The sequence below is a fragment of the Heloderma suspectum genome, chromosome 4, assembly GCF_057233095.1.
Source record: "Heloderma suspectum isolate Gila_16-S chromosome 4, 16-S_ref, whole genome shotgun sequence".
NCBI lineage: Eukaryota > Metazoa > Chordata > Lepidosauria > Squamata > Helodermatidae > Heloderma > Heloderma suspectum.
This window is the reverse complement of record NC_139461.1, coordinates 227,114,787-227,129,302: the sequence shown is the minus strand read 5'-3', so window position 1 is coordinate 227,129,302 and position 14,516 is coordinate 227,114,787. Positions and strand designations below refer to the sequence as shown.

The 14,516-nt window shown below is 41.1% G+C and overlaps 1 protein-coding gene across 2 annotated transcripts; it reads right to left on the bottom strand.

Annotated features, from left to right (window-relative positions):
• Positions 1-908: 908 nt before the first annotated feature.
• On the bottom strand, positions 909-14,482 carry TXNDC12 (thioredoxin domain containing 12). 2 transcript variants are annotated; one of them, XR_014790555.1, is made up of 8 exons: positions 14,305-14,482; positions 12,100-12,160; positions 5,158-5,210; positions 4,389-4,462; positions 3,721-3,790; positions 3,545-3,628; positions 1,646-2,532; positions 909-1,603 (listed from the first exon to the last, which is right to left on the bottom strand). XR_014790555.1 is itself a non-coding variant. In XM_084852501.1 (7 exons), the coding sequence occupies exons 1-7, from the start codon at positions 14,396-14,398 to the stop codon at positions 2,453-2,455; spliced, it is 516 nt and encodes a 171-aa protein (XP_084708627.1). In that variant the 5' UTR covers positions 14,399-14,482; the 3' UTR covers positions 909-2,452. The 2 variants fall into 2 exon arrangements, 1 of the variants encoding a protein (XP_084708627.1); XM_084852501.1 differs by having other exon boundaries at positions 909-2,532.
• Between the last annotated feature and the right edge of the window lie 34 nt (positions 14,483-14,516).

Below are 14,516 nucleotides of genomic sequence, written 5' to 3'. Positions count from 1 at the left end.
AATCTAATTTGCATATTCCAGGATCACACAGGAAACTCATTTCTTTTATTTAGGGATATAGCATGCATAAAGCAATAACCATAGCATCTTCATTTTGCTGTTATGGAACACTTACCACCTTTAAGCACTAAAGATCAACAAAAGCAACTGCTCTTAATTACACTGGATTGAGAGGGGCAATGGATACCAGTGATAGCTACAGCAAAATATTAATTTTGAATCTTAGCTTTCTGAACAAGGAGAATGCACCAGTAAATTAGAGCTTCAGCTATTGGGCAGTATAGAAATGTAATAAATAAATAAACAAACAGTGTCAACTAGGGGAACTTCCAGATGAGGCTTCTATTGTGAAGTCCCCATGCCTCATTCACACAGTACTTTATGGGCAGTCTGGACATGGTCATCTTCCATTCTTAACACTCCTGTGTTTCCCCACTTCTTCTGCCTATTTTCTCACCATAGAAAATCACTTAAGGAGAAAGATGGAATAGCTGCACAATGCCTTTTGATTCATGGTGGTGGGAGCCTATCATCTGGAAGCATCCTTGCTAGCATACAGTTCATTTCTCCTTTGGGTGCAAGAAGTTGCTGCCCTTGTTAAAGGCTGATCACACAGTTGTTACCTAATATAAGAAGTTAATTTTATTTTCATGACAGGCAAATTCTTAGACCTATTCCCTATACATTTTGCTGGAGAGGCATTATTCAATGCTGAGAAAATAGCATTACTGACATAGCCACCAAACGGAATGGGAATTTTAGAATTACAGATATCAGTGTGCATAAGCATTGAGAAAAAAAAGATGAGACATTCAATAGTAACGTCATGACTTCAACGTTAGCCTTTCAGTTCCTAAAAGGAGAAGGGATCTTAGTCTTCGCCTCTTAAAATGAAATGAAAAATTAAAAAAAATTAAAAAAAACAATTTTATTGTTTACCCTGGTACAAAATTACAGTACAATATGATATAAGGCATCCACCAAAAACATTCAGCATGACAGATTTTCACACAAAATACTTCAGTATTCCTTCTTCCATTCACAAAAGAACTAAAAGACTAATGCACAAATGGAAAAGCAATGTTGTGTCTAAAAGCAACCAGAAGGAACAGGCAATTATATAAAGACAACAAAACACACACACTTACTGGTATATCCAATATTCTTCATGCTGCTCCTTGAGTAGGCAGGAAAATAAATCTACTTAGGGAGCAATCCTATGGCTGCTAGTCAGAGGCTAGATGGCCATAGGATATCTGGCTTTCCAGGAATCGACCTCGGAGCACAGGCTCCGAGGTCGGTTCCCTGAGAACCTACCTTCCCTGCACCTTCTGTGCTGCCTTGCAGGTAGTGCAGAACAGGCCCATGCTCCGTGCTCAGAAGAGGAGCATGGAGCAGCCAAAATGGGGCGTTCCGAGGCAGGGAAGGCAGAAATGCTCGTACGACACATCCTATGTGTCGCCTGGAAGCCTCCTCCCCCGCTCCACCTTCCTGCGGCTAGACAGCTGAAATCGACTGTCCAGCTTCAAATGCAGGGCAGGAGAAGTGCGGAGGGAACGAACCCCTCCGTGCTTCTCCAGCCTTGCATTGGATAGGCGGTCGCCTCCAAGTTCAGAGGCGGCCGCCTATCCCCATAGGATTGCACCGTTAGTCTAGAATTCATGGCAGAATGATCAGTTTAGTGTATTTGGCTTGGTTGAGGCTCATGTATGCGGCTGTAGTTCATATTAAAGAGTAACAGCAAAATCACTGATTGTGGCCCTAAACATCCTTATCTTGAAATTCCTACTGAAATGAGCAAGAAAAGGCTATCAATGGCTACTAGTCTTGATGGCTACGTGCTACCTCCAGCACCAGAGGCAGTGAGCCTATGTATACCAGTTGCTGGGGAACATGGGTGGGAGGGTGCGGTTGTGCTCATGCCTGGCTTGTGGGTTCCTGGTTGACAGCTGATTGGCCACTGGGTAAACATAAGGCTGGACTAGATGGACTCTTGGTCTGATCCAGCATGGCTCTTCTTAAGTTCTTAAGTTTTGTAAGCATGTCTATAACAGTTAAAGAGATTATTCTATAAAATTAATGTCCGCACTATAAACCACATATCACCCTTTTGCGAATATAGAAAAATGCAATTTAAGAAGAGTTAAGTCTTAAATTCCATTGAAACACTGATTTGTCATGTGGTCAGGGTTGAAGCATTCATTCATTCGTTACTTAATGTGAGTTAGCTTTATTTCTCTTATAAACAGGCATTTAAATGTAAACAAGGAAGGCGTAATACTTTATTTGATTTCATTGTGTGAAAATTAGACAGCATTTGATCTAACACGGTATCAATAGGAAAAGTTTTTTTCAGTGCAGCTATAGTTCCTCATCTGAAAAAAGTTAGGAAGGATAAAGAGTCATATCTAATTTTAGATTCTGAGCCTATATAAAACAGATCTCCAGTGTATTATAATTCATCTCCAAGATGTTTTTTCTTGAAAGCATCACCTGTCAGCTTCTCTTGGGCTTCCTTCATTCCTTGGATGACTGCAATATGAAGTATAAGAGATGCTTAATACTTGGTTCAGTTCAGTTTACATGACGGAGCAAAGCAATAACAAAATTAACAGCGTTCATATGTTATTGGGAAACACACACTAATAATAGTAAGGTTATCTGTACCATCCTTATTTATAAATCCTTATTTTTTTTCCTTTCATGACTTCCATGGACTTCTTAGGAGCAAGAGGGGAGGGAAAAGTTGAACCTAACAGCTGATAAGAAGAGAAGAGGGCTGGCAAACCAGTATTCCTCTCATATAGCTTGTATGTTTGTGATGAAATCCTAAAAGTGTGAGCCTTGTGTTTAAATGCATACCGCATAGTAGCAGAGACAAAATGTATAAATGTAATGGCATAGCCAAATAATTTAAAAAATCATGAGGAAAATAAAACAAAGTCCAAATTCTTCGCGTTCTGTTATTTTAGGGAATTATTCACTTTTAATTCAAAATTAGTACCCACCTGGGTAGTCAAGTCAGACTCAGCACCAGAATAGATTTGGGCCTTGGAGGGAGAGATGCCAGGGGTCAGAAAAAGTACAGAAAAAAGCGAGGAAAAAATAGGTTCTATGGTTCCTGCCATAGAAGCTCTGTTCCTACAGCATCCTAGGAAGCGGGCAGGAGCCTTTGAGTGCTGCTTCCTAGGACACTCTAGGTATGCTCTAGGAATGGAGCTTCTATGGCAGGAACCATAGAGCCTGTTCCTGGAGTGTTTTTCCTTTTTTTTCCTGGGGGCCTGGGGAGGTCATTAGACAGGGCTTGGGGGGCTGCTGTAGAGGAAGACAGATATATATGCAATATCTATGTTTGGACTATGTTGATTTTTTTTTTTTAAGTTCTGAACTCTTAGTATGGGGCCCTTAAGATATGAGCCCCATCTCCACCCTCTTCATACTCCTTGTTTATAAGCCAGTCTTTAGAGAAATACAAGTTGTCACAAAGCTGCTTGGGCGAGGGCCATCTGATCTAAAGCCCATTTTAAACTTAATTCACATGTACCTTGTTCAGCACTGGTATAAAAATACTTGTAGCTGGGGTTTCCTTTCTCATTTATGATCTCTGGATGGACTTTTCCAGTGGGATCTATAAAATAAAGAACAATTAAACACATCAATATGATAGAAACAACAATGTATCCCTCCCAATAGGAATAAGCAACTGTATTTACGTCTCACCCATGAAAAGGATTCTGGGAATGTAACCACCATCAGGGCTAAAAGCTTCATCTTTGGGTTCTTCTTCATCCTGCAAGTAAGATATAAAGTCAAGGAACATTAGCACTGCTTCCCCATAAAATCGATCTTACTGTATATCAAAAGGGAACAGCCCTAGTTCAGTGGTACGGCACATATTTTGCATGCGAAAGTTCCAGGTTCAATCCACAGTGTTTCCAGGCAAGGCTGAGAAAAACTCCTGTCTGAAACCCTGGAGAGCCACTGCCATTCAGTATAGACAATACTAAGCTATATGGACCAATGGTCTAACTTGGTATAAGGCAGTTTCCTAGCTTCCTAAAATAAACCCTAAGGTAGTCATGGTTTTAGGAAACAAAAATATCTTGATAAGGATAAATTGCTGCAATTATTCTTGTCAATAAAATCCCTTTAGGAAAACAACAGGGTATAGTTTATGACAACAGTTCATCCATTCAATATGTTAGGAGTATGTAATGCAAGATAATGAACAAATCAATGAAGTGTTCTTTTTTTCAGAAATACACATAACTTTTTACAACTATGTTTTCTGTAGCTACATAAGTTATATAAGAAAAAGAGCATTCAAATAAAGAAGATGGGAAAATGCTCCATTTTGGTATCACAGGAACTATCTAACTAAAACTTACCTCAAGATTGACCATCACAAAATTATGGGCAAGCTCTGAGATTTCCTTAGATTCAGCAAACTTTGGCTTTAAAGCTAAGAAAAGCATAGAAAAGAAAATTAAATCAGGCAAAAAAAATAAACAAGTACCAAGCAAGATTCACAGGTTTGGATCCAGACTAAGTTAGTCACACTTAGATCCCATTGAAATCAATGCCAAAAGTCAGTCCTGACAAACAAAAATCCCACTTATTTCAATGGGAACGAAGGCCATGTACACTTTCCTGGAAGTAAGCCCCACTGAGTGCAATGGAACATACTTCTGAGTAGACATGGATAGAATTGCAATGTAAGTCGGTCTCACTGAAACCAATGGGGCACTAGTTAGTCATAGCTAACTTGTCCTATATATTTCAGTGTATTAAAGACTTAACTTAATTGGATCACAGCCAAAATTTGTCACCAAAACCTGGTATCCCTGCATTTAAAAACAAAACAAAACAGCCCTTGTTATTTTTAAAAACACGTACTTCTTAATTTTTACATAATAAAAAGAAAAAGCAATACAAAACAGATGTTATACAAATAAAAAAGAAAAACAAACCTAAATATTTTATCTACATGATCAATATTTGCACCAATGCCAATACTTCTAGTCTAATGGGTTTACTTATGACAGCAATATATACAAGTTACATTATCTGAAAAATTATATTCCCTTCTATACAAATGTTACGTATCTGTCCAGTTAAGAATACTGAAGTGCTGCCAAGGAAGATTAATTTTCTTACCTTTGCAAGCACCACACCAGGATTTGTGAATGATTACCATGAGAGGCAACCCACTAAAAAGAAAAGAAAAGAAGGCAATGGAACACGTAGTTAATCCTTCCTACTACACTAAAGGGTGCAATCTTAAACACACTTGCTAGGGAACAAGCCCTGTTAGACACAGTGAGACTTACTTCTGAGAAAATATGCAAAGGATTGCTCTGTAAGGTACAGCTAGGTTTCATTTATCTATAATATGTTTTTATATATATATATATATATATATATATACACACACACACACACACACACACACACAGTGGTGAGAAAATGTTTGTGAACCCTAATGATAGTTATGGAAATTCTATAGTTTTACCATAGCAGCCTTCATGAATCAAAACCAGTCCTTTTCTAAATATCAAATAGGGTTTATATTAACCAATTTCATGTCTTGTGAAATAAAACGATGTATAAATTAGGCAAACAATGGGTACTTAAGAGTCAGGGTATGTGCAAAAGTAAGTGAACCCCTGGTTGCAGTAGCTCAGTTAAAGGGAATAGTTAGAATCAGGTGTTTAACTAATTAAGGAAGCAATCCTATGGCCACTAGACACTGTCTTGAGAAATTCTCATTTCTGGGAACTGACCTCAGAGCCCACACTCTGAGGTCAGTCCCCGGAAAACCGACCTCCCCTCTTGTCCATGCTGCCTTAGAGGCAGCATGGAGAAGCCCCATCCTCCACGCTCAGAAGAGGAGCGTGGAGCAACTGAAAAAGGTCATTCTGGGGGTGGGCGTTCCAGAGCGGAGAGAGCGGAGCTGCGCGTACAACACATCCAATGTGTTGTACAGCAGCTTCCTCTCCTGGTTGCCCCCCTGCCGCTAGACAGCTGAAAATGGATGTCTAGCGAAAAATAAAGCAGGAGAGGCGTGGAGGGAACGATCCCCCCTTGCCTCTCCTGCCTTGCTTTGGATAGGCGGTCGCCTCTGAGTTTGGAGGCAGCAGCCTATCTTGATAGGATTGCGCCCTAGGTAGATTTTCAGGGGTGAGTTTGGGAGGCCCCACCCTATAAAAGGATCAGGAACTTTATGAGTTTGGTCTTTACCATATGGGTGTGTGGAAACACATCATGCCACAATTAGAAGACATCTCTGAGGACTTCAGAGAAGCAGTTATTGCTGCTCAGCAGTCTAGAAAGAGTTATAAAACCATTTCTAAGGATTTGGGTCTCCACCAATCCATTGTCAGAAAGGTAGTCTACAAATGCAGAAGGTTCAAGACCACAGTCACTCTACCAGGAGCAATCGTCCTACCAAAATTTCTCCAAGAACAAACCAGCGCATCATCCAGGAAGTTTGAAAGAACGCCAGAGTAACATCTAAGAATCTGCAGGCCACTAATGCAGGTCTTGGCTAATGTGAGTGTTAATGACTCAACGATCAAAAAAAGACTGAACAAGAATGGTGTTCGTGGGAAGATAGCCAGGAGGAAACCACTGCTCTATAAAAAGAACATTGTTATCTGTCCGAAGTTCGCTAAAGATCACATAGATGATCCCCAAGACTTCTGGAACAATATTCTCTGCACAGATGAGTCAAGGGTAGACTCATTGGCCTTAATGAGAAATGTTATATTTGGCAAAAAGCACAGTGAGTTCAAATAGAAGAACCTCATCCCAACCATCAAGCATGGTGGTGGGAATGTGATGGTCTGGGCCTGCTTTGCTGCCTCAGGGCCTAGATGGTTTGCCATCATTGACACAGCCATGAATTCTGCAGTGTATCAGAAGACTTTAGAGGAGAATGTCAGGCCACCCAACTATGAGCTGAAGCTGAACCGAAAATGGGTCATGCAACAAGGCAATGATCCAAAACGTACAAGCAGATCTACAAAAGAATGGCTGCAGAAGAAGAAATTCTGTGTTTTAGAATGGCCTAGTCAAAGTCCGGACCTAAACCTCATCAAAATGTTGAGGCAGGACCTGAAGCATGTTGTTCATGCAAGAAAGCCCTCAAATGTCACAGAGGTGAAGCAGTTCTATAAATAGGAATGGGCCCCAATACCTCAAAACTGATGTGAGAGACTGACCAGCAGTTACAGGAAATGCTTACTTGAAGTCATTGCTGCTCAAGGAGGTGCCACCAGGTCCTGAATCTAAAGGTTCACATACTTTTTCACACATGGATACTGAATGCTGAATCATTGTGGATAAATAAGAGCGCAATCCTATGGCTGCTACACAGCAGCTGGGTGGCCATAGGATATGCTGTTTTCTGGGAACTGACCTCGGAGCCTGTGCTCCGAGGTTGGTTCCTGGAAAACCGCCTTCCCCCCACTTCCACGTTGCCACCAAGGCAGTGCGGAACAGCCCCGTCCTCCACGCTCTCAAGACGAGCGTGGAGTGGCCAAAAAGGGGTGTGGCTGGGGGCGTTCCAGGGCAGGGAGGGCATAGCTGCATGTACAATGCATCCAATGTGTCATACAGCAGCCTCCTTCCCCACTCCGTGCTCCTGCGGCTACACAGCCGCAATCAGCTGTCTAGCAGAAAAAGCAGGGCAGGGGAAGCGCAGAGGGAACAATCCCTTCCGTGCTTCTCCTGCCCTACTTAGGACAGGCAGTCACCTCCAAGTTTGGAGGCGGCCACCTATCTCAATAGGATTGTGCCCTAAATATGGAAAAAGCATCATGTTTTTGTGTCATTTATTTAATCAGGTTATCTATTGTTCTTTATCTAGGATTATGGGGTTAGATTAAGATCTAATAACATTTTAGGTTGGAACATGTGACAATCCTACGGGGTTCACAGACTTCTACTTGCCACTGTACAGAATAAAAGATCTGCTTCCAAGTAAAAAAGCACAGGATGCAAAGCCCATAGACTGAAACAGGGGTTACTCCCAAGTTAGTGGTTTAGAGAAGATCATCTGTTCCATTCATGGAATAGGGGTTCGCTCTCCCCTATGCAGTCCCCCATCCCTCAAAATCTACTCTTAAGGATTAGTGGGACCCTCTGGACCAGACAGATAGTGATGCAGGGAGCTGCAGCAGGAATTGGGGCTAGGGTGGAAGGAGGAAAAATCAGGCCTTCAACTCATGTAAGAGTAACTTAGGGAGCAATCCTATATCTCCTAGACAGCATCCGGAGGACATAGGATTTTCAGTTTCTGGGCTCCAAGGTTGGAACCAGGGCTCTGACCTCAGACTCCAGAAATTGAGCTCCACTCCTCTCCCATCCCCCTTGCAGCCAGCGCAGTTCTCTAAGCAATGGCTACATGTCCGCACTCAGAAACAGAGCATGGAGATGGGGAAAAGGGGGCAATCCTTGGGGTAGGGAGGGGAGGAGACTGCGGAAGCCACATCACACAGCTTCCTATGTGCACACAGCCCCCCCGTCCCCCGCTCCAAAGCTCCCTGGCTAGACAGGCGAAATCACCTGACTAACCAAAAATGCAGGGCAGTCAGAGCACGGAGGCGAGGATTGCGTCCGTGCTCTGGCTGCCCTGCACTGGATAGTCATCACCTTCCGAGTTCAGAGGCCAACAACTATCTCCATAGGATTGCGCCCTTAGGATCCAAGACAATGTGGTTAGAATTGCAGGGTTAATCTCAGAGATTAGTCCAGGTTGTAAACTCCAGGTTGAGCTGAAATGTGATTCTGTCTCTTTATGTAACAATCCACCCACTATGCTGAAAGTTGTGGGGATAAAGAGCTAGGAATGTATTCTTAAGTCTCACATCCCCTTCACTTGCAAGTCTGTTGCAACAGTTTTCATCTTAGTGGTAATTTTAGGATGAAGGTGATCTCCTAATACCAGCCTTCCCCATCTGGTGCCCTCCAGATGTGATGGACTACAACTCTCAGCATCCCCAGCAAGCATCCCCTACTCAGAAATAAGACCTGTTGAGTTCCTTAGGGCTTTATCCCAGGTAAGTGGGTATAGGATTGCAGCCTTATATACTTTGACACCTTTTTGACAAATCATACACACTTTCTAAATTATGAAATCTGAGATTTCCTTGGATCCAAGTTCATTTCTAATGGAGAACACATAGTCATGTAAACTACTCCATCTGTAATATCCCAAGCCATATTCCCATGTAATTTTCCTTCAACAAGATGGGAATTTCTTTACCAATTTATCACCAAGCAAGCTCTGAGGAAGGCAACAGCCATTATGAGGAAAACTTTCATCCGAAACTTGCAGTCAGTTCTCTCAACTGAACAATGGATTTAATGGAGAATGATTACTTTGAAAACATTACATCTGCATAATATTAATCCAATATTCCACTCAGCCTTCCCCAACTTGATGCCCTCCAAATGTGTAGGACTACAAATCCCATAATCTATGCTGGCTGGGAATGGTAGAAGTTGTAGTCCAAGACATCTGGAGGGCTCCATGTTGGGGGAAGGCTGCTCTAACTCACCACCTCAGAGGGGAAAACGGCATTGTTTACTCATGTGAACCCACCTCTAGATGTGCAAGCCATTTGTAGGATCATGCCTGGAATTTACTAGTGACACGTGAGCAGCAGTCCTAGTCACTATGAAGGTTGACAGAGGTGTGGAAAAAATCCTAAAGTGGCCAACATTTCTAAGTCTTAAGGGCTGCACACCAAAGTCTCTGTGTGAACAAGCACCATAAACAGCAAGCCTTTAATGTCCTTTGACAAACTGACCCATCATGGCCCCTTTCTGCTTCCTGAATTGCCCAACAATCTGCTATCGAGCCCTCAGTCACCCATTTTTCCCACACTGCCAGCTTTGCCCACAACCCACAGGCGCTCCTATAATTGGGAATAGCTTTGCTGTGCCTTATGGAGATCACTGCACCTACAAGGGAAAGGATCATGCCCCACGTGTTCTCCAATTAAAGCATTCAGAGTTGTACGAACCTTTGCCCATCAGTCAGTGAAACCCGCTCCGCTAGAAACATGGATTCCCCCTCCCCCTGCAGCCCCTCCTCCACAACACTTAACTGCCACATTTTCCCAACACAATGTTTTAATAGAGGTCCACTGGTACTGAAGGTGCATGTATTCCATGGCAAACATAAACCTTGTAACTGACACCTCAATTCATGACGTATTAGGTGACACAGTGACAGTCTCCACCTATCATGCATGTCCTACACAGATCATATACACACAGTCCATTACCACGCGCAACACTTCGTGGTCTTTCAGACCTAAATCTCAAATATTTCAAACTCACCGGCACAGATCTATCCTCAATAAATGCCAAACTAAAAGCTGGAAGGAACAACAGCAGAAGCTGAAAGGCAGTGTGTGAGGTCACAACCCACAATTTAATTTTGTACAAGGGTTGCAGCCCTAATTTCAATTTCATTTCTAACAGCTGAAAATTTTTATTATTATTCAATAATTCTAAGCAGAATTATTAAGGAATGGGTAGCTTGGCCCTATTCAGAATTAGGTTTGCCAAAGCTGATTGATTCAATGGGATTAGGCAGGTCTACTTCTGCATAGTATTAAAATGAGAATTTCATTGAATTTACTGGGACTTATTACTTGATTACTTATTACTTAATCGTAAACTTGATTTAAGACTGGGCTTCATCTGTCTTACCTGCTCTCATCAGAAGGAACAGTGTACTTAGCTCACAACCTAAAACAGGTTTACTTTGGTATGCCAGAGTTTGTTTTTTACATAATTAGATTGCCTCTTTGAATATAGAATTAATTCTGAATACTGGTTAATCATAAGGCCAACTTTATGAGGTTCACACCTCAGTCCTACTAAAACTAACTTGGAACCATGTCTTAATAACAGGGGAGTTTGCTACCAAGTAGCCTGTTTAAGATTGCAGTCTTTATGAAGTATGGGCTAAATATAAATATAGGATCACACTAGGTTTTTCACCGCTTACATCATCTCTTTCTCTCTGACAAATAAATAAGAGGGAGTTTTTAGGAGATATTGCTACTTGGGAAGATAGGAAGGTATGTTCTATTAAAGACTTCGTTGAAGATGGGAATGTTGTCACCTTTGCACAAGCACAACAACAGGTAGACCCAGACTAAATAAGGCTGTTCCAGTATTTTCAGATAAGACATGCAATACAAACACTTTTAAGGAAATATCGTCCACTTAGGGAGTTATCACAGTTCAAAATACTTTATAAAGTCCCATCTGGTAGGCTTCATAGCAAAAGATTATGCAGTCATAAAGGGTATCAGAAAAATGGGAGACAGATCAAGGTACAGTTTCGTCAGCAGAGGTCTGGTAGTGGATATGGTATAACACCGGAAGAAACTTAATAGCAATGGATTTAAAGTAAAATATGTTTAAAACATTGCATCAGTGGTACCTAACACTGTCTTAGATTAAAAAAAAGATATATAAATTAGAACATGATAGATACTGGAGCTGTGGACAATTAAGAGCAGACTATTTACATATCTTTTGGCATTGTGAAAAAATCAAGCCATACTAACATAGTATTTTACTATAGGTTGAGCAAATCACAGGACATAGAATATGGGCTGATCCATTGAGTTTTGTTAAATCATCTTAAAGATTGTGTAGAAGACTGTGAAAGAGAAACAGTTATTAATTTCTTTACAGCTGACAAAATCTCAATAGCTGCTCATTGGAAGAAATGAACGGCTCCCCCTGAACAGATAGTTTTTTAGAATTTAGGATATTGCCACAGTGATGAAACTGAGCTATATTTGTGAGAGAAAAAATCATTTATTGGAAAATAAGTTTGTTGAAAAATGGGTAGTATTTGTTGCATTCTGGAATGATACATTTCAAGATAACATTTGGCACTACTCTCTTTTTTCATTAATATGAAATTATATCTTTGGGTTTATTTCAGAGGGAATTTCTTTTGTTTGACTTTGTATATTTGCAATGTTATAATAAATATCTGTTTAAATAAATAAATAAATAAATAAATAAATAAATAATTGTTGCGGCCTTTATTTTACAACTTACCTGGCTGCTGCCTCCTTTTTCCCATCTTCTAGTGTCCTCCAGTGAATGTGATCACCAAAACCTTGGAAAGAAAGAGTGGATACATGTTATATAATTTAGAACATTCATCACAGGAGAGAAAAATAATTGCCCATGTTTAATCACGTAAGATGAAATAGATACATGGAGGGAGCAATCCTATGGCCATTAGTCAGCGACTAGATGGCTATAAGATATCTGGTTTTCTGGGAACTGACCTTCCCCCACTTCTGTGCTGCCAACAGCCCCATGCTCCGTGCTTGCAAGAGGAGCATACAGCGGCCAAAATGGGGCATTCCCAGGGGCATTCCGGGGCGGGGAGGGTGGAAATGCCTATACGACACATACAGCAGCCTCCTCCCCCACTCTGCTGTCCCGTGGCTAGACAGCTGAAATCGCAGGGCAGGAGAAGGGCTGAGGGAATGATCCCCTCCGTACTTCTCCTGCCCTGCATTGGATAGGCAGTCACCTCTGAGCTCAGAGGCGGCCGCCTATCTGCATAGGATTGTGCCCTTAAATGGTAATTACAGATAACATTCCTCAGAATATCCTCTGTGACTCCATGAAGTCCGATGAAGTTATTCTGGAGTAAATAATATGAGAATTGTAACCCCAATTTGCAAGCACTCCATCCTTGCAGAATTGTACCATTGTTTGAAGTCTGCTTTGCAGGTATTAGATGAAAACCTTACAGAATCCTTTAATGGTGCAAACCTATGCACGTCTCCTGAGAAATAAGCCCCACTGAGTTCAATCAGACTTACACCCAGGTGTATTGGACTGCAGCCGAAATCTAGCTCATATGTTTATTGCTGGATTGTTGTTTTTTAACATGAGACTTGTAGTTGAACTGGAGTTAGGAATGTTATTGTTTTATGACATACTTCACCTTGTGTACATTTGTAGAAAAGCAATGTATAAATATTAAATAGTTTATTGCAATCACAGTCAATTTTCTGTTTTTGGTACTGACTCATTATATATTAGAATTACAAAGCATAACAGAAAACATACAAGCCACTTAACATGTATACAATAATCCATAGTTATTTCTTACTGCCCACTTCCAACCTACAAGCATCTATTCATTGCTAGATAACTGCAGAATAAGCTGGACTGCACAAAAACCAGAACTTTGCTAATAAACAACCATAGGCATATTATTTGTTTTTGTAGCTTAAGTCATTGTGTACAGGCCTGAAATACAGCAGCCAAGTAAAACTCTGAGAAATCATAGTCAAGGAACATGAAAGCCCAAGTAACAACAATATTCAAAATACTATAGGCAGCGGAACCTTTTTTCCTACAAAGGCCACGTTTCCCTTGGTGGGCAGGGCCAACCTTCTCTCTCTTTCTGACACCCTCTTCTGTGTCTCTCTCCCCTTCCCCATCTGCAGGCTACCAGGGACAGAGAGACTGCTCTTGTCAATGGTTTGAATTGATCACCTGTACAGGATGTTTAAAATTAGACACAAGGCTGCACATCTCTGCTATACATGCTTACTCAGAAATAAGCCCCATTCAGTTCTGTGGAGCATCTTCTAAACAAGTGCGGATCGCAGTGTACAAGTAATGTAGGAATTACATGTTGAAACAAGCAAGATGATAAATACCAAAGTGAAGTCAAGCTAAATTTTAACAGAGAAAACAGAATGAAAGTTTCCAAGATGAGGATGAAATCTCAATTTGATTTTTAGCTAGTAACAAACTTTGTCTTTGAAAATCATTTTAAAATTTTTCTGCAAGAAAAGAAACACATTTAATTTTAATTTATCTGAGTAGCTTGCTACAGAATTCATCACTATAGAACAATCTTAGTATTTTTCACAATACGGAAAACCTATATTTTTTCTTTTTTGCAGTCTATTCAAATCTTGTATTTGAACTGAACTTTGAAAATATGAAGTAGCCTGTAACGCCCCCCCCCCCCCCGGGTCTCCTCCCGTCTCTTTTTTTCCTATGAATGCATTTCTTTGGCTGCTCATGAATGACCAACTCACGGCCTATGAGGAAAAACTGCTCTCTCGAAACCGCTTCTCTCTCCGACAACAATTCTGTTTACAAATGAAAAGGTTAAAAAATACCGTTCGTGGATGCTGGAACCTTTGGTACGGAAACCTTAGCTTATTTATTTTTGCAGTATATATTCATCGCAAGTCAAAACCGGAAAGAAAATTGATGTCTAACCCTTTCCAAACGCTTCTCCAGCAGAAACTGCGGCCAGCAACTGGCAAATGAAGGAAAGGCAGAAAGCAGGCAGCGCTGCAAAGTGACCCTTCATGATGCCAGGCGAGATCTTCAGCAGGACAATTACTCCAGTCAGCACCACGAACCTCTCTCAAGCGAAGCACTACCGGATTAATCTAAATCGGGGGGGGGGGGGGGTGTTAAGAGGAAGT

Coding starts and splice junctions, on each gene's coding strand:
- TXNDC12 (XM_084852501.1), bottom strand. CDS start 14,398: ATGAAGGGTCACTTTGCAGCGCTGCCTGCTTTCTGCCTTTCCTTCATT. Junction 12,161..14,304: donor TGGAGAAGCGTTTGGAAAGG/GTTAGACATCAA, acceptor TTTCTTTCCAAG/GTTTTGGTGATCACATTCAC. Junction 3,791..4,388: donor TTGTGATGGTCAATCTTGAG/GTAAGTTTTAGT, acceptor TCTTACTTGCAG/GATGAAGAAGAACCCAAAGA.